We start from the raw sequence: 24,717 nt of genomic DNA on the forward strand, positions 1-24,717 counted from the left end.
GTTTTGCCTCTTTTTTTTTTTTTTTTGCCTCTATTTTTTAATGTTTTACTCTGTGCTTTTTAATTCTACTACCAGAAAACAGAGAATTTTCAGTTGTGCCTGCCTATCTGCAACATACTTTACAAATAAGGTATCTTTAGTAGTGGATTGACAGTAACTAAACCTTGTTTTAGTATTTGCTTGCTTCTAAACTATTGCTTTCTCTATAAACTACTCAAAAGGTGGTTATCAGGGTTTCTGTTTTTCTAACTACCTTTTAAATACTTAAGGAAAGATTGCATAGCAAAGCAGAGTCAAGATTAAAACATTTAAGTATAATAGTTACTTGATTATTACAGCCACAAGGTTTTTAATTTCCTAGGGGCGCAATTTGTTTACTGTGCATCTTTGACTATTTTAATATCACTGTTATTAGTTCTACAGGAAAATGGAAAACTTGATGGTCAGTGAAGGAAAAGAATTAAGTATGTTTTAGGTAGGATGAAGGAAGTTAACAGGAATTGATCATCCTAATGGTATTATTACATGTTAGGCAGTACTAATTAGGAAGAGCTTCATTAGATGTAAGAGTTTAGTCAAAGGTGGGAGAAGATTCATGTGTCTAGCTGTTGCACAATAATCTTGAATATTAAACATGGGCTTTGGAGTTTTATTGCAACAGTATTCAGATCATTGCTCTGTATAACTTTGAAGAGGTCAGTATTACCTGAGCCTCGGTTATCTTACCTGTAAAATGGGTGTAATTTACCCAGCTGGCTTCTAACTTTGTTTTTATAATAATGTTAGGTAAAGCTCTTAGCATAGTTCCTGGTATTTGCATTAAGTGTTCAATCTATGCTGTTAAATCAGTTATGATCCTTGTAAAATGAGGGAATTGGGCAAAGTTAATATTGGTGCTTTTCCAGTTCCAATAATTTGAAGTAAAGTTGATAACAAGGTGGAAGGGAAAAACACGTTTTTGGGGTACTTTCGTGTGTCATGTTACTGATTTTATATTCTTGTAATCTTCATGAAAATCACACAGTAAGCATTACATAATCTTACTCAAATCAGGACTATAATTTTAAAACCTTATCTTCACATCATACCCGTATTACCTGTTTTATATTAGCAACATCATGGTAATTGATGATTCTTTTTCCAAATACTGTCTGTAGCATGTTTGCTTTCAGATGATTCTAACCTAAACTATCACTGTTGCAGTTAAAAGTGATCCTGGAATATGTAGAATATGAAGTATTTTACCTAGAATTTTTATTAAAAATCTGATGTGTAGCAGAGGCACTGTTGATCTCTAAGAAGCGTAGTCTCGTATTTGCAAAGAGAAATGGTTCCTCCCTTTAAAACTGCTGTAATGATAACCTGAAAATAAATCTTAAACTTTTCTCAGTGATATCATGCAAGACAGTGTTTTCTTAAGGGGACACTTTGTTTATTCTACATATTTAGGCTGTTTTATTGGTAAAGTCCTTGAAATCATTTACCCATGCTGTTTCTATTTTTGCGATACCCAAAACTATTTTCTCATCTAGGTGTTTCCTTATATTTCACACCTTGCATGGGTTTCTGGACTTCTCTGTACCTTTCATCATATTCAGTCTCTAGGGTACCAGTCCCTAGTCTGCTGAGCCAGTTTTACAGGCTGAGCCAAAATAAGAAAATGAAATGAGGCACAGTGACGGACTGGCTGTATCAGTTTTGTGAAAGTTTTGTTTTTTACTTGTCTCTTGGTCTTACTATTTCAGTTTTTGATTTCAAACCTGGTGCCTGGCTCCTCCCCTCCCCGTTTTTCCTGCTATTTTTAAGGCTGTGTTAAATGAATTCAGAATCCCAGTATTTCAAGAGAAATTTAATGGCGTCCTCCTGTCTCTTGCTACTCAAAAAGTCACCGACAGAGTCACCTGTGAGAGCTTGTTAGAGATGCGGAAGGTTAGGCCCTGCCCTAGAATCTCAATCAGAATCTTTATTTTAACATTATTTCCTGGTATCTGTATGCACATTAGTTTTTGAAAACCACTGCTGTAGTCCATCCTCTGGTTTTATTTATAAAAGGAAAACTTAACAAATATTCAATTCTTCCTGTGTTCAAAAGGCTGAGAATTAAGACAAAAACCTGTGTTCTGGATATGTTTAAAATCAGGGGAGACATGATTTGTCACAATGAGTCCTGCAATAAAGAGAGGAACAGGGTCCTTTGGGGTATGAGGGATTAGGCCTAGGAGGACTTAGAGGAGCTGACCCTTGAGGTTTGCCAGGCCATCGAAGAAGAGAATAGCATTTCAAGCAGAAGGGCTAGCATATGAGACAATAGAAGAGACAATAGAAGTGTGAAGATGGCATGTTTGGGATTTGCAAGTATACATCAGATCATGAGGTTCTAATGAGGTGAGACTGGATTGTAAATTTGTAAATTTTGCTTTTGTCCTAAAGGCAGTGATTATATGTTGAATGCATTGTGCCAGATGTGGTTCCAGACATTTCACTCAAGTTAATCACCCCATGTAGGTACCAATATATTATCACCTCCTTATAGACAAAGAGGCACAATAAATCAGCAAATGCAGCCAGGGAGAGGAATAATCAATGCAATGATGACAAATAGAGGTCAAGTTTGCTAAGAGCCTGAAAAATCCCAATTGGATTTGGCAACTAGATAACTGGCTAGCTTAGTTACTAAATGCAAGTTTAACTGAAAGTTGCCTGCACATGTCAGATTAAGATGGTTTTAGGAGAGTATGGGGGTGGGGGTGAGGAAAGAATTGAATCCACATTACTCTTGAAAGTTTGTGAACGGAAGTAGAAACTCCGTGGTGTAGTGGACAATGGGGCACTGGAGTCAGACCTGGATTTGAACTCTGGCTCTGCCACTTCTGTGTGATGCAGAGTAAGCTGTGCTAAACTGTCCAAGGAAGCTTGTTTCCTTGTTCATAAATGGAATTAATACCTACTTCACAGGGTCGTTTTGAGGATTAAATATATGTGAAATATCTGGAACACAGCAGATACTCCATAAAATGGAACTGTTAAGCTTAAGGGGACGTTTGTTTTTAAAGATGGTAATGTTTATAGGTTGAGAAGCTACAGCCAAGAGGTTGAAAATGAAGAGGGTCTATACGGATGGTAAAGGGTAATCCGTGGTTTTACAGCCTGTTGTGTTTAGTACTCACTCCACTTCTCAAAAGTGACACCCCCCGAACTTCCATCTGGAGGAGTTTAGAAACAATCTTAGGAAGTGAGTGCTATCCAAGGGGGGAAAGTGGTGGAGGGGTGGAGGTGGTGGTGGGATGAATTGGGAGACTGGGATTGACATGTATACACTAATATGTATAAAATAGATGACAACCTGCTGTATAAAAAAATAAACAAAATTCAAAAAATGAATAAAGTGGATGCTGAGGTTGATTTTTGCCTTAAATCTAAGTATGCGTATCAAGCATGAGGTGATTTGGGAGAGGGCTGATGGACATCCTGGGGCGCTTTAGCCTTTGCAGGTCTCCCTTGGCGCAGATACTTGCCGAGGGCTCTCTTGGCGACTCCCGCGCTCTCTAGGTTTCCTTACCACGCATGTGCCTGACGGTCTCGACCCATTTCCTCTGCGTGAGGCTTGCTGCGGGCCCTCCAAGCGTGTGCCCGCCTCCCTTCCCCCACATCGGGAGACGAACCTGGCGGGTGCCCCGCGCACGCTCAGGAGCCGGCGGACTGAGGCGCCTCCTGGCAACCGGACGCCAGCTTCGGTCTAGGGAGCGAGGCGGCAGCAATGGACCAGCCAATCATGGCCATCGCCTCCGCCGCAGTAAGGGAAGAAGCGAGGCGGGGCGGCCTCGGTACCGCCTTCCTTCCCTGCCCTCCCACCTCCACAACAAGGTTCCCCTCGCCGAGCTCCGCCCCAAGTCCCACCTCTCTCTAATCCCCGACTCTGGCGCCCCTCCGCTTCTCCCTACCTTCACGTCTGCACCTGCCGTTCTTTCTTCCCGATCGGTATTTGAATGCCACTTCGTTTGCTCTCCTCTTCCCTCGCTCTCCCCTATCCTTCCCATTCGCCCTTTGTTTTCTGTGTTGTTTTTTCCCCCTCTTACCTACTGCTAATTGCACTGGACAACTGTTTTAATAGGGTAATTAGATTTCTTTCACTTTCCCCTCTGTCTGCCGAGAGAATGCGTTTTTCCTTCCTTAGTCTATTGGACACGTTTTTGCCCTGCTTCCTACTTTAGTATTTATAAAATATTTGAAAGTATCTTTGTTTAGTTTTTAAATAAATTTGGGCAAGGGATGTCTAGCCCGTCTTGTGTAAAGTGATTCACCCCTGAAGTGAATTGGAAGTGGGAGATAGGTGAAGTTGAGATCACCTGTCTTGGGCAAAACAGAACAGCAGCCGCCAATTACCTTCCTTTAGATGTATCATGTTTACTTCTCCCTTCTTCCCACCTCATTTCCGTGGTCCTAGGTAGAGGTGGAGGCCTGTCTCGACCTGCCTGAAGAAGTTTGATTTCTGTGACTATAAATGTGCAACAGAGAAGATTCAACATAAATCTAATAAAGGGAATGTATAGGAAGAAATTCAGACTTAGCAGTGCGTATGAAACAATGCTTTTTTAGAGAAATGCCTATATTTCATAGTAAAACTAAAGCCCAAGGGTACTTGTAAGTGGATATAAGTTGCTAGACAGGAATAATTAATTATCTCCGTTGACTGATTAGAGTGTTTATTATTTTTAATACCTTGTTGCTTGAGATAACCTATATTTCATAGTAATAACAAAAGTATTCTAAATGAAAGTAGAACTCAATATTTTAATGATTTTACCTACTGGAAATAGCACAAAAGGAAAAAACTAAACAACTGTGTTCTGTTGACAGTGAAGCTGAAACAAATATGGGATAATAAGTGGGTGTAAAGTACTTACTATGGAAGACAAGAGCGTCCTTGGAAACTGAAGACTATCAAAATAATCTGCTTGGTAACTTGACAGATGAGATGTTAAAAATAAAAGCTGCCACTTACTGAGCCCTGGTTGTGGGTACAGGTTTTACAATGCCTTATTTTCATGCCAGGCCTGGTGCCTTTTTTTGTATTCCTAAGAGGAAGCTGAGGTTCATGAGGGTTAACTTGCCTAGTGCTCCTAGCCAATGGCCGAGCTGGAGTTCAAGCCCCAGTCATAGCATATGTAAATCCAGGAAATGGCAGTGTTCAACATTTGCCATATCGCCAGGAATTTGTATCCCAATATCCCATTAATTTGATGACTATACATTTTTACCTTGAGCTCCCTGAGCCATAAATCTTAATAACAATTATACTAACACAATTTTGGGTTTATACAACTCTTTTCCTAAGAGCACCAAATTTTGTCACCTCTAATTATTCTCATGACATCTCTGTGAGATGGGGATGTTTATTACTCTAATTTACCCAAAGGGAATTTAGATGTTTAAAAAGCACTTAAGGTCATAAAATAGTAATTTAAGGAAATATTACAGGCAAAATTTATCATTATGTAGCTTTTATTTTAATTCAGGCTGACCAGTTTGGTACTGGTATCCATTTCTTCAAGTACATGTTTTATAAGTGATATTTAACTTCCAGGGATCACTTCTAAAATGAATACGCACATTTTATGTTTATTAATAGAAACCAAGCCGGAAGGCATCTTTTGAAAGAGAAGGATGGTGGAGAATAGCATTAACAGTATGTATATTTTCATCCTTTCCTCTTCAAAGTATTCTCATTTTTATTGGTATTATAATCAGTCTAACCTGATTAAGTCACTAATACTTAATTTTAAGAAAACAATGGTTGTTCAAATCTACATGGGCCTATTTCATATTTATAATTTTAGTATCAGCATATGATGAGAAACTAACTTTAAATTTTGAATGCCGTAAAAGCTTGGAAGTAAAACAACTCTAGGAATCCAGGTGTTTTACAGGATCTCTTGATAAAGTCAACCTAGTTTATGACCTTGGTGAGATTACACAAGGAAGAAAAAGCATGCATTCTGGAAATGTGTTTGATTTTGGTTTTTATCTTACTTAGATAAAGAGCAAGAGTCTATGATAACTTTTGTTAACATGGTCAATGTATGAAAACAAGACCATAATATACGAAAGAAAGATGACTGGAAGATCCGCCTCTCAAGATACATTGTTTCTATATGGCAGAAATATTTTCTGTTCACACCTTTCTATAACAGAGGGGCCTCAGGAGCCAAAACCTCCTTGGAATTGAACTAATTTTAATGGTAGAACTGAGCTCAGTGCTCAGTGGGAAGATGGCCACAAAAGCAGCAGCAACTAAACTGTCAGGTCTGGCCATTCAGCCATACTGTGGTTGTGATTTGAAAGTACCAAACCTCTTATGGGACTAATTAGGCCATGTATTCTGCCAGTTCATCCTCAGTCTCGTGTTATTATCCTTTAGCTTCCCACTTGAGGGCTAGAAAGAAACACGTGGTATCTACTAAGCAGAAGTAGGATAACTTCTGTTTAGTCACAAAGCTTATCCTGAGGGGGTCTCATGAGAGGCCTGACATTTACAGTCAAATTGAATCTCAAGTTTAAGTATCTCTGAAGCTACTTTTTAAAAAGTTAAAACTTCAACTATGGCCATAACCCATTTGCTATAATTTAGCAATTGTCTCAGAAAGGAAATCATCATGATTGTCTTGAAATATTGTTCTGGGGGGAGTGTTTACTCTATTTGATAGAATCTTATTAAACTGTAAAACAAAGAGAAATGCTACTTAGGAGTGACCTTTGCAAGAATGATGCTTCAAGAGATGTTAACCAGTTTACACACTGACTTTAAAAATGATGTCAATTCTCCACAGAACACTCCTAATCCTGGCACTTACCACTTGAAAACTTTTATTGAAGAATCTCTATTAAATCCAGTGATAGCAACATACAGTTTTAAAAATGAAGGAAGGAAAAAACCACCTCTTCTGCAAAGAAACGATCTGGTACTAAATGACCTTCCCCAGTACATGCCTCCTGACTTCTTGGACTTGTTAAAGAAGCAAGTGGCCACCTACTCGTTTAAAGACAAACCACGGTCAAACCCCAGCACGCTGGTTTACAGAGATCAGGTAAAGCACTAATAGCAGCTGCCTTTGTATGGGAAAGCTACCAAGAGACCCCGAGGAAAATATTCTCTATACTTAGAGTGTATCTCCCCCAGGAGAAACTGAAAACCTGTAGAATGCCTTATTTCGTCCAGAAATCAAACAAAGGGCTGTCTCATTTGCAAATATATCCAGCAAGGTGTATCCCTGTGAGACCTCCTCAACCTAAGGTGAGTACATGGGGAAATTTTTTTTCCTTCGCTGGGAACTGTTGGCAGGATTCCCCTGACTTGGGGTGTTATCTGTGATGGGACCATGCTTCTGGTCTCTTCAAGCAATTGATATGGTGTGCCCTCTTCTTTTAAAGAGAAAACTTTGCCTTTCAGTCAGTAGTCCTCTTATTAGAGCGTGAGTATAACTATACACCATAGGGAAGCTTTTGCAAGAATTTCTTGTAGAAATGAACACCCTGGTACCAGGAGGGCAGGGTGAACTCTCAGCTCCACCAGTTCATGCATCACATTGAGAATTCAGAGAACTGCTTGCTTATAGCCCTGGGCTAGGCTCTTCTGAGGGAAGATGTTCCTGACTTGGAAATATTTAAATAACAACACAAGAGCCCATAGATCAAGTGCTGAGATAAATAGTGTAAGAGGAAATGCCAGGGGGTGGGATTGAAAGTCTGGAAGGCTCCCTGGATTGAGTAGGACTCAAGCTGGACCTTGGATAACATATGACATTCGTGTGGTTCTTAACGGTTTGCTGTGAGTTTCCACATATATTCTCCTAGTAGTTCTTCACAGGCATTCTGAGATAGGCAAAACGGATGTTAATCCCCATTTTGCAGATGAGAAAACTGAGGTGAATAGAGACAAAGTAACTGGTTCTGAGGCACATAGCTAATAAAGAGGGGAGGCAGTACTTTTAACGGAGGGCTTCTGAGCCCCAGTTTGATGCTTTTTCCAGTCTACCTTGCGCCTCTGGCCTTGAATGAGGGGCAGTGTTTCAGGGGGTGGAATCTGAGGGAGGCATTTCACGGGAGGGGCAGAGCACTGTCTGGGGCCTGCCCAAGGGCCAGAGTTGGGACTTGGACTTTGTTATTTGGGACTTTGGGCCTTAATATCTCCCATTTATAAAGGAGCTAATAATAGTATCAGTCTTCACCACCTTATCAGAATAATATGGTGATAACCTGAGAAGATGCATTGCCACAGGAGGTTGAATTAAATGGAAGGGGTGTGGTTAGTAGGGTGGACAAGAAATCTTCAGCAGGACGAGCACATGTCGTATCCAACTGTGAACCCTTCCTGCAGCTTTGCAAATTATAGCTTTGAAACAGGACAGGATGATAAATGTTCATGGGATAAATCTTATCCCGTTTGGTTCAGTGGATGAATACAAACACTAAATTAGACTTTTATGACTTGGTATCAGGTAACCAGGCAACGTGTGAAATCGTTCTGGCCACCTCCAATACAAAATCATTCTTCGTTAGCCTCCCTCACCATTTACTTCTCTTCTGCTTCCTCTCTTCTGGCTTTTAGAGGTTTCTAAGGGTAGGCCCAGGCCCACTGCTCAAAGGAGAAAACATAGATGGTTGGTATTAGGCAAAATTTAAAGCTTTAAAAGACCAAAAGAGTGTGGCTTACCCAGAGGGATGGATAAAAACCTTCTGAAAACACACTTTTCCTGTTTCTTTCCTTTCTTTCTCCTCTCTCTCCCTACCTCCCACGAAGGCTTGAGCTCCAGAAACTGGAAGAATTAAATGTTTTCCTAATTTTCTGTTTCAAAGGCATATAATAATATATTCACGAGAGGAGAGCTATTCAGATGTAACCCTGTTTAGTCACCAATAAAATTCATAATTCTGGTAAAGCAACTATACTCCAATAAAAATTAATTAAAAAAAAAAGAAATCCCTGCCTACTCTAAGGCTGTACACATATTCTCCTATGCTTTCTTCTAGAAACTTTATAGTTCTGTCTTTTGAATCTAGGCATATGATCCTGCTTGCATTAAAGTGTTTGTATGAAGTGAAGTAGGAGAAAAAAATTCATAATTCTGTTTTTTTAATAGCAGAACTCAGTAAAATAATAATTGGAATTCGAGGTAGATACAGTATACATTATTGTTATTTATTAAGATAGAACAGCATTCTCAAGTGTCGTAATTTTTAATAGAATATTCACATTATACTTTGTTAGTGCTGTTCTTCATTTGTAAGAAAGTTTTTACTATTTTTAACACCTTTATTCTGAAGCATGTAACTCAAGAGGAGAATCTATATCAAAGAATCATATGTGCATAGATATATTTATATTCACATTTGAATGTGTATGTGTGTATACTCATCTATATCTGGCTCTTTCCAAAGAGTATTTGATATAGACCTACAAATTTTACAGTACTTTTTTTCTTATTAGAGAAATAATGTTTTTATTTTAGAATATATGTACAGAAGTAGGACCTCTTCTCTCCATTATATAATTTTATGACCTGCTTTTTCCCACTGTTGCAGTCATCCCAGTAACCCCTGTGTTACTGCACCTTATTTCTGGATGATTTTAGCTCCCTTTGCACCCTGTCACTCTTTCCACTACTCCTGTCATAATTTCAGTACACGCATAGATGATGATTTTCCAACAATCTGGCTTCTCAGTTTCTTGAACTCTCCTGCACTTCCGCCCTCACTCCTTAAATTTTTTTCAACACCATTCATTTCAACCCTCCTTAATTTCAGTTGCATGCATCCCACTCTGATCACTCTCCCGTGGTCTTCTGCCTTACCCACTCTAGTATCCCAATCTCAACAATTCTTCTGTTCCCACCCAGTCTACAATCCATTGATCTCACTGTTGCCTGAAAAATGAGTTTGCCTCCTTGTGGGTGTCGAACCAAAAGATACAACTAAGCCAAAGAGCGGGAGGAGGAAGGATTTATTACTTGCAGCCAGTTAGGAGAAAACAGGTATCTTTCCCAAAGCAGTGTCTCCCCAACAGCAAAATTGGGCAAGTCTAAAGCTAAAGGTACATGCATACTCATGAGGGTGCTTGAGCAGAGGAGGATTCCGCGTAGGATCAGGGCAAAGGTCGACAGAGTCCAAGCTTTAGTTGATTGAAGTCAGGAGGATCAGCATCATCCTTCTATCCCCCACCTGGGTGGAGGCCTTAGTTCCTGCAGAACTCAAAGACGTGTATCAAATTGTTACGTAGATCCCTTGAGGAGGAACTGGGACTCTGTTTTATCGCTGACCTATTGTTCCTTGACTGCTTTTCCTCTGTTCCTGCATTTCCTCACTTCCCTTAAGATCATTAATTACCGAGGCCAGGCTTAGATCACAAAATGGCTTAGGCCAAAAATGGCTTCTCTTATGTCAGGAAAGCCATGCCTGGTTCTCTTTCTCTGGGGACTCCCTACCCTATCTGCTTATACTACCACCTTTCATTGCCGCTCAACTTTCAGTGCTTTCCTTCCTTTCAAAGCTTAAGTTAATCATTAGAGTTACTCCCTGCACACGCCCTCAATTCCCTGGTCCCTGATGGCTCATCTTACTTGTTTGGCAAAGCCACAACCCTGGTCAAATCTCTCTTCGAACTTTGAACCGGCATCTGTGTAGCCAAATGACTAGTCTCATTTTAAATTCTTCATCTCCTGTGGGCCCAGAGTGGACTTCCCTAGTCTGTTTACTCTCCCATTCTCCTGGGTAGCTCTCTCTCACATCTCCCCTCTTTCCAAACCCCTGACACCTCCTCCTCAATCCTCATTCCTGTTTTCCTCTTCTCAGCCTTTTGGCCGGTTCAGCCCCTCTTCCCTGCCCTCTTCCTGTTGGAGCACCAGGCACACAACACCTCTTCCCCATCTACACTCACTCCCCGCTGATCTGATTCAGTCTCAAGGCTTTGAACACCAGTTATTTGTTTGTGATTTCTGAATGTATATCTCCTGCCCAGCCTTCTCTGTTGAACTCCAGACTTGTATATCCAACTGCCTTTTTGACTTCTCCATTTTATGTCAAATTTAGGGTTTCTCACCCTTGGCACTATTGACTCTTGGGTCAGGATAATTCTTTGTGGTAGGGGGCGGTTCTGTGCTTTGTAGGATGTTTAGCAGCATTTCAGGATAATTAGATGCCAATTAGCAATCCCCCCTCCAAGTTGTAACAACTGAAACTGTCTCCAGACATTGCCCAAATGTCCCCTGAGGAAGTGGGGAAACAAAAACCAAAAAAACACTCCTGATTGAGAACCTCTGGGTTCAGGCTTTGTGATAGTCGGTGTGATCTCTGAGTGGCTGTTTTCAGGGCCAACAGGTTGATGGTGGATAGGCTTCATTTGTGACCTCACCTCTTGTGTCTCCCCTCACTCTCATCCTGCCCCACTGACCTCATCCTGGCTGCTTCTTGAATTTGCTACTCCCACTCTGACCTCAGGGTCTTTGCACTGGATCTTCCTTCATATGCTCTTATCCCAGATATCTGCATGGCTTACCCCCTCTCCTTCAAGTCTTTGTTCAAGTGTCACCTTCTCAATGAGCCTCATTTAAATTGGCCACCTGACACTCCTGGCCTTCCTACCCTGCTCTTTCATTGTTTCCATAGCACCTAGAGCCCTCAGTATACTATATAATTTATTTGCACTTTGCATTTATTATTTGTTGTCCGCCTCCTTCCGTGAGAGTGAAGCTTCATGAGGACATGAATACTTATCCGCTTTGTTCACTGTTACATCTTTGCCTCTAGAACAGTGTCTGATGGTTAATATTTGTTGAATGCATGAATGAATTAATGATTGCTTACATTTCTGAAATCTGACTCGGCCTTACTCATTTTGGTTCCTTGGATGTGTGATTATCTTTGACTGTGTGTTGCTCGTTCCCACTGAAAGGTTGTTTTCATGAATTCCCTAAGATGAAAGCCTTTTTCCTTCAGAGGAGGTTTGCTTTTGGTTCTGCTAATACTTAAGGGAGCTACCAGTTTGGTGCCACTTGAAATACACTGCTTATGTAATCTTGGATCACTCTAGTGATGGGCATTTGGACTGAATCCATGAAAGGAACCAGCCCACGGTTACAGTCTCTCAAGGATGTGTTTCTTCCCCCTCTCTCAATTCTCCTTAGCACCAGGACAACTCTTTTTGCAGTCCCTAGCATTGGGGTGAGGTGGTAGGTTTGCTTTCAGGAAGTCCCCTTTTAGGGCCTCCAATTCCTGTTGGTAGGACTTCCATGAAATCAGCAACATTGATGGTCCAGGCTTTGGCCTCTGGATCCTTCTAGGGCTCTGAAGTTCACTCAAACCCAGCTCTGTTCCTCTGCTGAGTTTAGTCTGGACCAGCATACATGCTCTGAGCAAAACTGGGCCATTTGCCTGTCTGGTTTCTTGCTATCTCTTGGTTTGGGGGGGTTTATATTCCTTATTGTCATCAATTTCATATCTTTTTAAAAGCTCTTGTCTATTTTTAATATTTCAACTCTCATTTCTAGTAGTTGTCTGCAGTGGGAAGTTTCATCATCCAAATAACCCAGGCTGCCATTAGCAGAAAGCAGAACTCTTTTTTTCCCTTGGAAGTATATTGTGAATCTTTTCCACACCATCATGTATTCTCTACATCATTTTAAATAGCTGCATAGTATTCTACTGTAAGGACATAACCTAATACTAATACTGCATATTCAGGCATTTCCTGCTTTTAGTCAGAGAGTGGAGTTGTTGAGGAAAGGGCATGTAGATGTCTAAGTCTTTTGAGATGCATTGCCAAAATGCCCCACAGAAAAATTGTGCCCCAGTGCCACTCCACCTTGCAGAGTATCAGTCCAGGACCCATTTAAAATGCATTGTTTATGTTTTCAACTGGAAACCTGGATCCAGTGATTTAAATGGGAAAGTTTAAAGCCTAAGCTTGAAATCAACATGGTAGGGGAGTTTCAGAGCTACCCAAAGTCAAATAAGTCTGTGCCAGAGTTTCCCTACAATGAAGGGGGCGAGGAGAAGATGGTGACTCTGCCCCAGTCTGTAGGCAATGAGTCAGTACTGGCCAAGGTCAGCCAATGCAGAAAAGTAGAGTGCTATCAGGGAGTGAAGCTGCAAGGGAGTTTCAAGAAACACTGACCACTAACTGCATGGCTTCAACACTCTTGCATCAAAGGGTAAAAAATGAGTCATGCTCTCTTATAATGCAATTGAAATGGACATTCTGGTTTAAAAATGAGCAAAGACACCAAAAAAAAACTATTAGAACTAATAAATGAATTTGGTGAAGTTGCAGGGTACAAGATTAATATACAGAAATCTGTTGCTTTTCTATACTCTAATAATGAACTGTCAGAAAGAGAAAGCAAGAAGACAATCTCAGTTAAAATCACAGCAAAAAGCATAAAATACCCAGGAATAAACTTAACCAAGGAGGTGAAAGGCCTATACTCTGAAAACTATAAAATACTGATGAAGGAAATTGAAAGTGATACAAAGAGATGGAAAGATATTTCACGTTCATGGCTTGGAAGAGTTAGTATGGTTAAAACGTCCATACTTCCCAAAGAAATCTACAGATTTAATGTAACCCCTATGAAAATACCCATGACATTTTTCATATAACTAGAACAAATAATCCTAAAATTTATATGGAACCACAGAAGACCCTGAATAGCCAAAGCAATCTTGAGATAAAAGACCAAAGCCGGAATTATGACTCTCCCTGACTTCAGACTATACTACAAAGCTATAGTGATCAAAACAGCATGGTACTCGCACAAAAACAGACACATAGATTAATGGAACAGAATAGAGAGTCCAGAAGCAAACCCACGCACTTACGGTCAGTTAAGCTACGACAAAGGAGGGAAGAATATACAATGGGGAAAAGACTGTCTTGTCAGTAAGTGCTGCTGGGAAAACTGGGCAGCTACATGTGAAAGAATGAAATTAGAACATTTTCCCACATCATATACAAAAATAAACTCAATGGATTAAAGACCTAAATGTAAGACCAGAAACCATAAAGCTTCTAGAACAAAACATAGGCAGAACACTCTCTGACATAAATTGCTGCAATATTTTTTTGGATATGTCTCCTCAGGCAAAGGAAACTAAAGCAAAAATAAACAAATGGGACCTAATTAAATTTAAAAGCTTTTGCACAGCAAAGGAAACCATCAACAAAATGAAAAGACAACCTACTAAATGGGAGAAAATATTTACAAATGATATGACCAATAAGGAAGGTGTTAATATACAAAATAAATAAACAGTTCACACAACTCAAAAAAAAAAAAAAAAAAAACCCCAAAACCAGACAATTAAAAATGGTAGAAGACCTGAATAGACATTTTTCCAAAGAAGACATACAGATGGCCAGCAGGCACATGAAAAGATGCTCAACATTGCTAATGATCAGAGAAATGCAAATAAAAATGAACAAATGATACGAGCTAGCAATTCACAAAGAGATATACCAGTTGCTAAAAAACATAAAGTGGTGCTTAGCTTCCACTAATTATTAAATAATTACAAAAGAACAAAAGCAGGTAGACACAAATTTTTGCCTGTTGAATGATCAACAATTTAAATTGGATGATACCCATTATATTGGCAAAGGGAGTACAGAAAGAGATATTCTGTATGCATACAAATTGTTGCAAGTATTTTGGAGGATGGTTTGTCAATTCTTGTTCATATTTTAAATGCACATAGGGACCATTCCACTGTCAGGAATTTACCCTAAAAATGGTCTTTTTAAAAAATATATTTATTTTATTTATTTAATTTCTTTATTTTTTTGGGTGTGTCAGGTCTTAGTTGCAGCACGCGGGATCCTTCGCTGCTGCGTGCGAGCTTCTCTAGTTGTGGTGTGCGGTCTTCTCTCTAGTTGTGGTGTGGGTTTTTTTTTTTCTCTCTCTAGTTGTGGCACACCGGCTCCAGGCACACCTGGGCTCTATAGTTTGCGGCACACAGGCTCTCTCGTTGAGGCACACGAGCTCAGTAGTTCCTACAAATAGTCTTATTAAAGTACAGTGAGATATTTATATAAAATACTGCAGCATTGTTCATAAATTTATCTAACTAGAGGGCTAGTTATATAATGGTACATCCATACAATGCTGTGCTACCATTAAAAATAATAAGGTATATCTATCTGTGTTGATATGGAAGCATCTCCAAGATATATTATTAAATGAAAAAACTCAAGGAACAGACCAATATTTATAGCATAATCCCATTTGTAAAAATAAAAACAATTCTATATACGATGTTAAATGCATATTGTTTTCTTGGGTGATACTTAAGCAATCATTAACAGTGGTTTCCATTTAGGAAGCAGAGGTTAGGTAGGGGGCAAAGAGACTTACCTTTAATTTTCTTTTCTTTCTATAGATTTGACTTGTTTTCAGTGTGCAAGTAACAGTCTTTTCAATCATGTTCATTTGTAGAAATCAAAAATTTTTCCAACTAATATTTTTGCTCTTATTTCTTTTCATTTTCCATTTTAAAACTTATTCACTTCCTAGGCTGGAGACATTTCAATGAAAGCACAATTAAACAAAATTTAAAATTTCTTCAAACTTCTGTCTAGGTTAGCTTTAGCATTGTCTTAGAAGATGAAACTTATGTGAAAAGAAACAAATGTGGTGATTCTGCCCCCTCCACCTCCCAATAGCTGTTTTAGGTTAAAAGGAGGTAGGCAGGATGGAAAGGCACCCCTATTAACTCAGAGAATGAATCCAAGGATCCATTTCAATGTGTTCAAAAGACATCCTTGAACAGCTGATTGGGAGATGATGGTTGAGAAAATCTAACCAGTTCATTGGTTTTTGTTAGCTGTGTTCATAGCTGTGATCAAGTATCTCTGAAGACATGTTTATTTGCAAAGTGCTCCATGGTAAAATAACAGCTGAAGGAATGAATTTTCAACAGGATGGTTTTTCATTGAGCAAGGTATCAACAGAGAGAAACTTTGTGCCTAGGAGGGGGCTGGCAGGTAATACTTCAGGGATCCGAAGACTTAAGTGTTAGAATAATGAAGAGCAAAGCATACATAAGATGGAACAATTCATCATGCAATTAAATGAAAATAAAATGGTGCTCAAAGTTGGCTCATTTAGCAGATATTATTTGAGGATGAACTCTCATAGAGCAACTGCAAGGCAGAGCAATGATTGTCACAAGTAAATTTGTGAAGAGAATGGTAAATGAAAGTGAATCTGAAAGACGGATACAGAAGACATCTCAGGGACTGGGACTCACATAGTTTCTGGAGCTGATGAAAATTACAGGGTGCTGGTAAGAACAACATCATTGGTACCATTAGGCAGGCATATTTTGGAGAAAGTCCAATGTTGTCTGTTTCTCAGACCATAAAGATGTCTGGGTGGTGAGTCACTGATACTTCCATGTGAAGCAAGAGACCATTTCTCAGAGAAGAAGACACACTGGATGAAATTTCCACCAGTAGTACCTAAAAATATTGTACCTGACAGTCTTTTGGCTACATTCATCTTATGTGTATCCTGTTAGGATTTCTAACGGACTGAAAAATCCACCGTAGAAGAGACTGTCTCTCTGCCCGTTGTGAAACATTGTAAACTACCTGGGTGGCTCCACTATCCTTGGGTCTGTGGATATTAGCCCTGAGGTAAGGGAAATAAGGGAGTGTCAGGAACTGGTAAGCACAGAGAGTGGGATGTGTGAAGGAAGGGAGGGAGGGAAGGAAAGAGAATGAGAAGCCAGGGGAAGACTGACTGGACCTCCAGAACTTCCTATGTTCAAGGAGCTGGCAGGGAGGAGTTATATTACCGAATCCTGGGGAGAATCCTTCCCAAAATGGAAGGATTCTATGGTGTTCCTCCTTCTTAGAATCCCTCTCTTGCCTCCCTCAAGGAAGTCTTACCTTCCTTAAAACCCCACTCAAATCTCACTGTCTTTACCATCTTTAGATCCCCCAGTTGGGTTTATTTATTTATTTCCCCCCAGCTTTATTGAGGTGTAATTGACAAATAAAATCGAATATATTTAAGGTGTACAACATGATGATTTGTTTTATATATACACACACACACACACACATATTGTGAAATGATTACCACAATCAAGTTAATTAGCACATCCATCACTTCACACGGTTACCATTTTGTGTGTGTGTGTGTGATAAGAGCACATAAGAATGGGGACTTCCCTGGCAGTCCAGTGGTTAAGACTCCACACTTCTACTGTGCGGGTTCGATCCCTGGTTGCAGAACTAAGATCCCACATGCCATGAGACACAGCCAAATAATTAAAAGAAAAACAAAAAAACAAAACCACAAAGCACATAAGATCTTCTCTCTTAGCAGTTTTCAAGTATACAATACAATATTATTAACTATAGTCACCATGCTCTACATTTTATCTCCAGAACTTATTCATCTTATAATAAAGTTTGTACCTTTTGACCAACATCTCCCCATTTCCCCCACCTGCCAATCTGGGAACCACCATTTTACTCTCTGTTTCTATGAGTACAGCCCTTTTAGATTGCACATATAAGTGTTACAAAACGGTATTTGTCTTTCTCTGGCTTATTCAACTTGGCATAGTATTCTCCAGGTTCATCCATGTTGTTGCAAATGGTAGGCTCGCCTTCTTTTTTATGGCTGAACAACATTCCAATATAGTATATGCATTAAGGGAATATATATCACATTTTCATTATCCATTCACCCGTGGATGGGCACCTAGGTTATTTCCATAGCTTGGTTATTGTGAATAATGCTGCAGTGAACATGGGACTGCAGGTACCTCTTCCAAATATTGATTTTGTTTCCTTCAGATATATACCCAGAAGTGGGATTGCTAGATCATATGGTAGTTCTGTTTTTATTTTTTGAGGAGCCTCCATACTGTTTTCTATAATGGCTATACCATTTTATATTCCCACCAAAGTGCACAAGGGTTCCCTTTTCTCCACATCCTCACCAACACTAGTTATTTCTTGTCTTTTTGATAATAGCCATTCTAACTGGTGTGAGGTGATATCTCATTGTGGTTTTGATTTTCATTTCCCTGATGATTAGTGATGTTGAGCACCTTTCCATGTACTTGTTGGTCATTTGTCTGTCTTCTATGGCAAAGTGTCTATTCAGGTCTTTTGCCCGTTTTTAAATTTGATTACTTGTCTTTTTGCTATTGAGTTGTATGAGTTCCTTATATATTTTAGATATGAACACCTTATCAGATATATGGTTTGCAAATATTTTCTCCCATTCCTTAGGTTGCCTTTGCATTTTATTGATTGTTTCCTTGGCTATACTTTGATGTAGTCCCACTTGTTTATTTTTGCTTTTGTTGCCTGTATTTTTGGTGTCATATCTAAAAAAATCATTGCTGAGACCAATGTCAAGGAGATTTTTCTGTATGTTTTCTTTTAGGTGTTTTATCATTTCATATGTTATGTTTAAGTATTCAATCATTTTGAGTTAGTATTTGTGCATAAGATAGGGTTTAGTTTTGTTCTTTTGCATGTGGATATCCAGTCTCCCCAATACCATTTATTGAAGGGACTATCCTTTCCCTATTGTGTATTCTTGGTGCCCTTGTCAAAGATTAGTTGACTGTTTCTGTGTGGATTTATTTCTGGGCTCTCTATTTTCTTCCATTAGTCTATGTGTCTGTTTTTATTCTGGTATCATACTGTTTTAATTACTGTAGCTCTGTAATATAGTTTGAAATCAGGAAGTGTGATCCCTCCAGCTTTGTTCTTCTTTCTCAAGATTGCTTTGACTATCTGGTGGGGCCGTTTGTGGTTCCATACTGAATTTAGGATCGTTTCTTCTATATCTTTGAAAAAATGCTACTGGGATTTTGATAGGAATTGCACTGAACCTGTAGATTGCTTTGGATAATATGGATATTTTAACAATATTAATTCTTCTAATCCATAAACATGAGATATCTTTCCATTTATTTGTGTCTTCTTCAGTTTCTTTCATCAGTGTCTTATAGTTTTCAGTGTACAGATCTTCCATCTCCTTAGTTAAATTTATTCCTAAATATTTTATGTTTTGGTGCTATTGTAAATGAGATTGTTTTCTTAATTTCTTTTTCAGATACTTCATTGTTAGTGTATAGAAACTCAACTGATTTTTGTATGTTGTTTTTGTATCTGCAACTTTACTGAATTTGCTTATTAGTTCAAACAGTTTTTTGGTGGAGTCTTTAGAGTTTTTTATATATAAGATTATGTCATCTGCAAACAGGGACAGTTTTACTTCTTCCTTTCCAATTTGGTTGCCTTTTATTTCTTTTTCTTGCCTAATTACTCTGGCTAGGACTTCCAGTACTATGTTGAATAGGAATGGAGACATAGGCACCCTTGTCCTGTTCCTGACCTTAGAGGAAATGCTTTTAGCTTTTCACCATTGAGTATGTGATGTTAGGTCTTGGTCACCCAGTTGGGTTAATCTCTCCCTATCCCCGACATCTCCAATCTTTCTTTTAGTGTCGATTATAGTGTTTTATATAAGCATTGTTTATGTATTATGAGAACACTCCTGTATTCCCCACCATACCTAGCACAGTTCTTTACCAACAGAGCAGGCTCACTAACTGGTGGTCAATTGGATTTGTTGAATCTAGTACATTTAAAATATGATTAATTGTACAGCATTTTTCTCCATACCACTGTAGGCATACTGTCATAATATTCACCATGAAAAGTGAATATCTGTTGAGTGTTTTGAAGCTCTACCTTTGAAAGTGTACCTTTTCCACTCTTAAAATAGAAAATAAATTATTTAATGTTGTATGGTAATAAAGTAAAGGATTATGAATGTTAGATAATAAAGTGAGTTTGAGACCTGTATTAATCTATTATTGGTGTCCTTGTCCATTCTGTGTAGTCAGTTCAGCTTTCGCCAGGACAATACGAGCTACTTCCTGCACCAGTTCCCAAGCATGCTTCCAGGTGATTATATACTTACTAATTGCTTTTACTAATTTCACTCATGCCTTTCTATTTACATACTTAACCACCAACACTAATGACTTTTTTTTTTTTGGCTGCAGTGGGTCTTTGTTGCTGTGCACGGGCTTCTCATTGTGGTGGCTTCTCTTGTGGAGCCCGGGCTCTAGGTGCATGGGCTTCAGTAGTGGCAGCACATGGGCTCAGTAGTTGTGGTGCGTGGGCTCTAGGGCACGCGGGCTTCAATAGTTGTGGCGCTCAGGCTTAGTTGCTCCGCGGCATGTGTGATATTCCAGGACCAGGGATCTAACCCGTGTTCCCTGCACTGGCAGATGGATTCTTAACCACTGCACCACCAGGGAAGTCCCAACACTAATGACTTTTAAACCTCATTTATGCCCATCATATTAGATTAACATTTTTAAAAAATATTTATTATTTATTTATTTGGTTGCGCTGGGTCTTAGTTGCGGCTCACCGGCTCCTCAGTTGCAGCACATGGGTTCCTTAGTTGAGGCAGGTGGGCTCCTTAGTTGTGACTGGTGGGCTCCTTAGTTGTAACACGTGGGCTCCTTGTTGTGGCATGCGAACTCTTAGTTGTGGCATGCATGTGGGATCTAGTTCCCTGACCAGGGATTGAACCCGGGCCCGCTGCACTGGGAGGACGGAGTCCTATCCACTTCGCCACCAGGGAAGTCCCCAGATTAGCATTTTTAAATATTTAATGAGAGACAGGGAATATGTTAAAGATCCTTACATTAAAAAAAAAATAGATTTAGAAGATCATATCTTTTTTTGTTTTTTTAATATAGGAGCTTTGTATTTCGTTCTACAGTTCAAAGGTTTCCAACAGGCTGCTTCACTCCTGTAAGTATGTTGGTAGACAATTAACTCATGATGAATTTGATGTTTAAAATATGCCATGATTCCTTTTTTTTTTTTTTTTTTTTTTTAATATTTATTTATTTTATTTATTTATTTGGTTGCACCAGGTCTTATTTTATTTATTTATTTTTATATTTATTTTTGGCTGTGTTGGGTCTTCGTTTCTGTGCGAGGGCCCTCCCCAGCTGCGGCAAGCGGGGGCCACTCCCCATCGCGGTGCGCGGGCCTCTTCACCATCGCGGCCTCTCCTGTTGCGGAGCACAGGCTCCAGACGCGCAGGCTCAGCAGCCGTGGCTCACGGGCCCAGTCGCTCCGCGGCATGCGGGATCCTCCCAGACCAGGGCTCGAACCCGTGTCCCCCGCACTAGCAGGCAGACTCTCAACCACTGCGCCACCAGGGAAGCCCCATGATTCCTTTTTGATATATCAAGATTAACATTTCACTCATCATAGTAGAAAAGCAATGAGTGATTAATGTAGTTGATTTAAGATATACTTAAGAGCTTCCCTGGTGGTGCAGTGGTTAAGAATCCGCCTGCCAATGCAGGGGGACACGGGTTCAAGCCCTGGTCCGGGAAGATCCCACATGCCGTGGAACAACTAAGCCCATGTGCCACAACTACTGAGCCTGCGCTGTAGAGCCCGTGAGCCACAACTACCGAAGCCCATGCACCTAGAGCCCTTGCTCCGCAATAAGAGAAGCCACTGAAATGAGAAGCCTGTGTGCAGCAACGAAGACCCAACACAGCCAAAAATAAATAAATTTTAAAAAAAGATATACTTAAAATATATCTAAAGATACACTGGGGATTTCAATAAGTAACCCATTTGTGTCAAGTTATAGAAGAAAAGTAAAGGCTCCTTTACTTTCTTTAGGTCTTGACTCATATGACCTTCTTACTGAGGTCATCTCTAGTCACCTGTTCAGAATTTCCTGTCCCTCTTTCTTGGTTTATTTTTCTCCATAGCACTCATCACTGTCTGATACATTACATTTAAAAATTTACGTATCCTGTTTTTATCTGTCTCCCCCACCAGAATGTAAGCTTCATGAAGGTGGGGATTTTTGTCTGTTTTTGTCCTGTATACTTAGTGCCTAGGAAAATGGCTTGCACATAGTGTTTGTTGAATTAATTAATTATTTAAATCATCAAAGATATTCAATATATCACTGTATGAACAGCAAGAAAGAAAAGTAGTCCTAGTTTCTTTCCTTTAAAGAAGGTGAAAATGCTTTCCTGTTTCTAAAAATTTTCAAATACATGTACATGTATTTGATAAAAATGGACTCTTTTAGATAAGTAACTAATCAGTAGGATGCCAAAATATAAAAAAAGAAAGAATGAGAAAATATGAATTTATTTTGGGGTGTTTTGATGGACTATGATTATTTATTTGTAACTAGAAACTTGAGGGGGAAAAGATACAGCGAGCATATGAAAGAGGAGTTGAGACAACTGAACAGAGCTCAAAAACAGACTCTAGAATATGTAAAATTTTTATATTTGATAAAGATGGTATGACAAATCAGTAGGGAAAGGAAGAGCTATTTTGTGCTAGACAATTGATTAATTAACTTGTAAATATTGGACTCTTCATACCACATATTATAATAAATTCCATATTGATTAAAGAATTAAATACTTTTGAGACTATAAAACCAGGAGAAAATATATTAGCATATATCTAATTTTAGGATAAGGCTGATTTTCTGAGATAACAGCAGTGGATGAGTTGCAAAGCAAAAGAAGTCTTAGATTTGATTACATAGCATTTTTTTTTTTTAAAGCATTTTTTTTTTTTTTTTAAGAAATTCACGTTCTTTTATTTATTTATTTATGACTGTGTTGAGTCTTCGTTTCTGTGCAAGGCCTTTCTCTAGTTGCGGCAAGCGGGGACCACTCCTCATCGCGGTGCGCGGGCCTCTCACCATCGCGGCCTCTCCTGTTGCGGAGCACAGGCTCCAGACGCGCAGGCTCAGCAATTGTGGCTCACGGGCCCAGTTGCTCCGCGGCATGTGGGATCCTCCCAGACCAGGGCTCAAACCCGTGTCCGCCGCACCGGCAGGCAGACTCTCAACCACTGCGCCACCAGGGAAGCCCGATTACGTAGCATTTTGAATTTTTTGTACATCAGGGAATAAACTGTAAACAAAGTTAATAGGCAAATGTGAATTAGGAAAAGTATTTTCAACATACATGGCAGATAAACGGTTAATGGCCTCATCTAAAATTCTCTTAATGATTTATAGGAAAAACACCAATAGAAAAGTAAAACGGATGAAGGCAGTGAATAGACAATTCATAAAATAAGAAATTCAGATATCCAATAAAGGTGAAAAAATTTTTATTCACTAACACTTAAGTGTGAGAAACTAAAAATCTAATTGAAAGCCTTCTGTATGTGGGTGGTGTGGTGGGCTAAATAATAGACCACAAAGATTTGCCCATGTCCTAATGCCCAGAACCTATAAATGTTACCAGATGGCAAAAACTTTGCAGATGTAAGTATGTTAGGGATCTTGAAGTGGAAAAATTATCCTGGATTATCCAGTGGGCCCTAAATGCAATCACAAATGTCCTTATAAAACGGAGGCAGAGGGAAATTTAAGAAAGGAGGAGAAAGCAATGTGACCAGGGAGGTGGAGATTTGAGTGATGCGGCCAAAAGCCAAGGAAGGCGGCACCACCAGAAGCTGGAAGAGGCAGGGAATGGATTCCAGCAGTCTCCAGAGGGACCACAGGCCTCCCGACACCTTGATTTCAGCTCAGTGAAATTGATCTGGGACTTCTGGCCTCTAGGACTATGAGAGAGTAAAATTCTGGGGTTTTTTTTGTTTGTTTTTTTTATGGCTGTGTTGGGTCTTCGTTTCTGTGCGAGGGCTTTCTCTAGTTGCGGCAAGTGGGGGCCACTCTTCACCGCAGCGCGCGGGCCTCTCACTATCGCGGCTTCTCTTGTTGCGGAGCACAGGCTCCAGACGCGCAGGCTCAGTAATTGTGGCTCACGGGCCTAGTTGCTCCGCGGCACGTGGGATCTTCCCAGACCAGGGCTCGAACCTGTGTCCCTGCATTGGCAGGCAGATTCTCAACCACTGCGCCACCAGGGAAGCCCAATTCTGTTGTTTTAAGCCACCAAATTTCTGGTAATTTGTTATAGCAGCCACAGGAAACTAATACAGGTGGGGATTATTTCCAGGTGGATTTCACAGTAGACTGATAAGATGAGGACTGGCTTTTCCCCTCTGTAGCTCATAAATGTTTGTATCTGTTAGGCTTTCTCTTTTGAACTTGTCAGTTGCTTCAGAATGACTCCTCAGCCTCCTGCCTAGGCTATAAGCTAGTTGCCAGTGTTCTGGTTACTGAGTGGGGGAACGGGCTGGGCTGGGGTGGTGGTGTCTCACCATTGGTTATGCAGAAGTTCTCTCTCTCTTTTTTAATTGAAGTATAGTTGATTTACAATATTTTGTTAGTTTCAGGTGTACAGCAAAGTGATTCTGTTTTATATATATATTTTTTTCAGATTATTTTCAGTTACAGGCTATTACAAGATATTGAATATAGTCCCTGTGCTATACAGTAAATCCTTGTTGCTTATCTGTTTTATGTGTAGTAGTTTATATCTATTAATCCCATACTCCTACTTTATCCTCCCCTCCACCTTTGGTAACCATAAGTTTGTTTTCTATGTCTATTCCTGTTTTGTATATAGATTCCCTTACATTATTTTTTAGATTCTACATGTGAGCGATATCGTATGGTATTTGTCTTTCTCCTTCTGACTTCACTTAGTATGATAATCTCTAGGTCCATCCATTTTGCTGCAGATGGGAATATTTCATTCTTTTTT

At 39.6% G+C, this 24,717-nt stretch overlaps 1 protein-coding gene across 1 annotated transcript in view; it reads left to right on the forward strand.

The window, feature by feature from the left end:
• Positions 1-23: 23 nt before the first annotated feature.
• The window catches only part of STPG4 (sperm-tail PG-rich repeat containing 4), a gene marked incomplete at its 3' end in the record, with an annotated part of 43,466 nt that continues 18,772 nt past the window's right edge, over positions 24-24,717 (forward strand). Inside the window, 5 exon segments of the mRNA XM_082427886.1 lie at positions 24-3,793; positions 5,630-5,686; positions 6,828-7,085; positions 19,926-19,990; positions 20,800-20,854. Of these exon segments, the coding sequence (XP_082284012.1) occupies positions 3,758-3,793; positions 5,630-5,686; positions 6,828-7,085; positions 19,926-19,990; positions 20,800-20,854 (471 nt within the window). The 5' untranslated portion in view covers positions 24-3,757.

Source organism: Balaenoptera physalus, assembly GCF_965194825.1.
Source record: "Balaenoptera physalus genome assembly, chromosome: 15".
Lineage (NCBI taxonomy): Eukaryota > Metazoa > Chordata > Mammalia > Artiodactyla > Balaenopteridae > Balaenoptera > Balaenoptera physalus.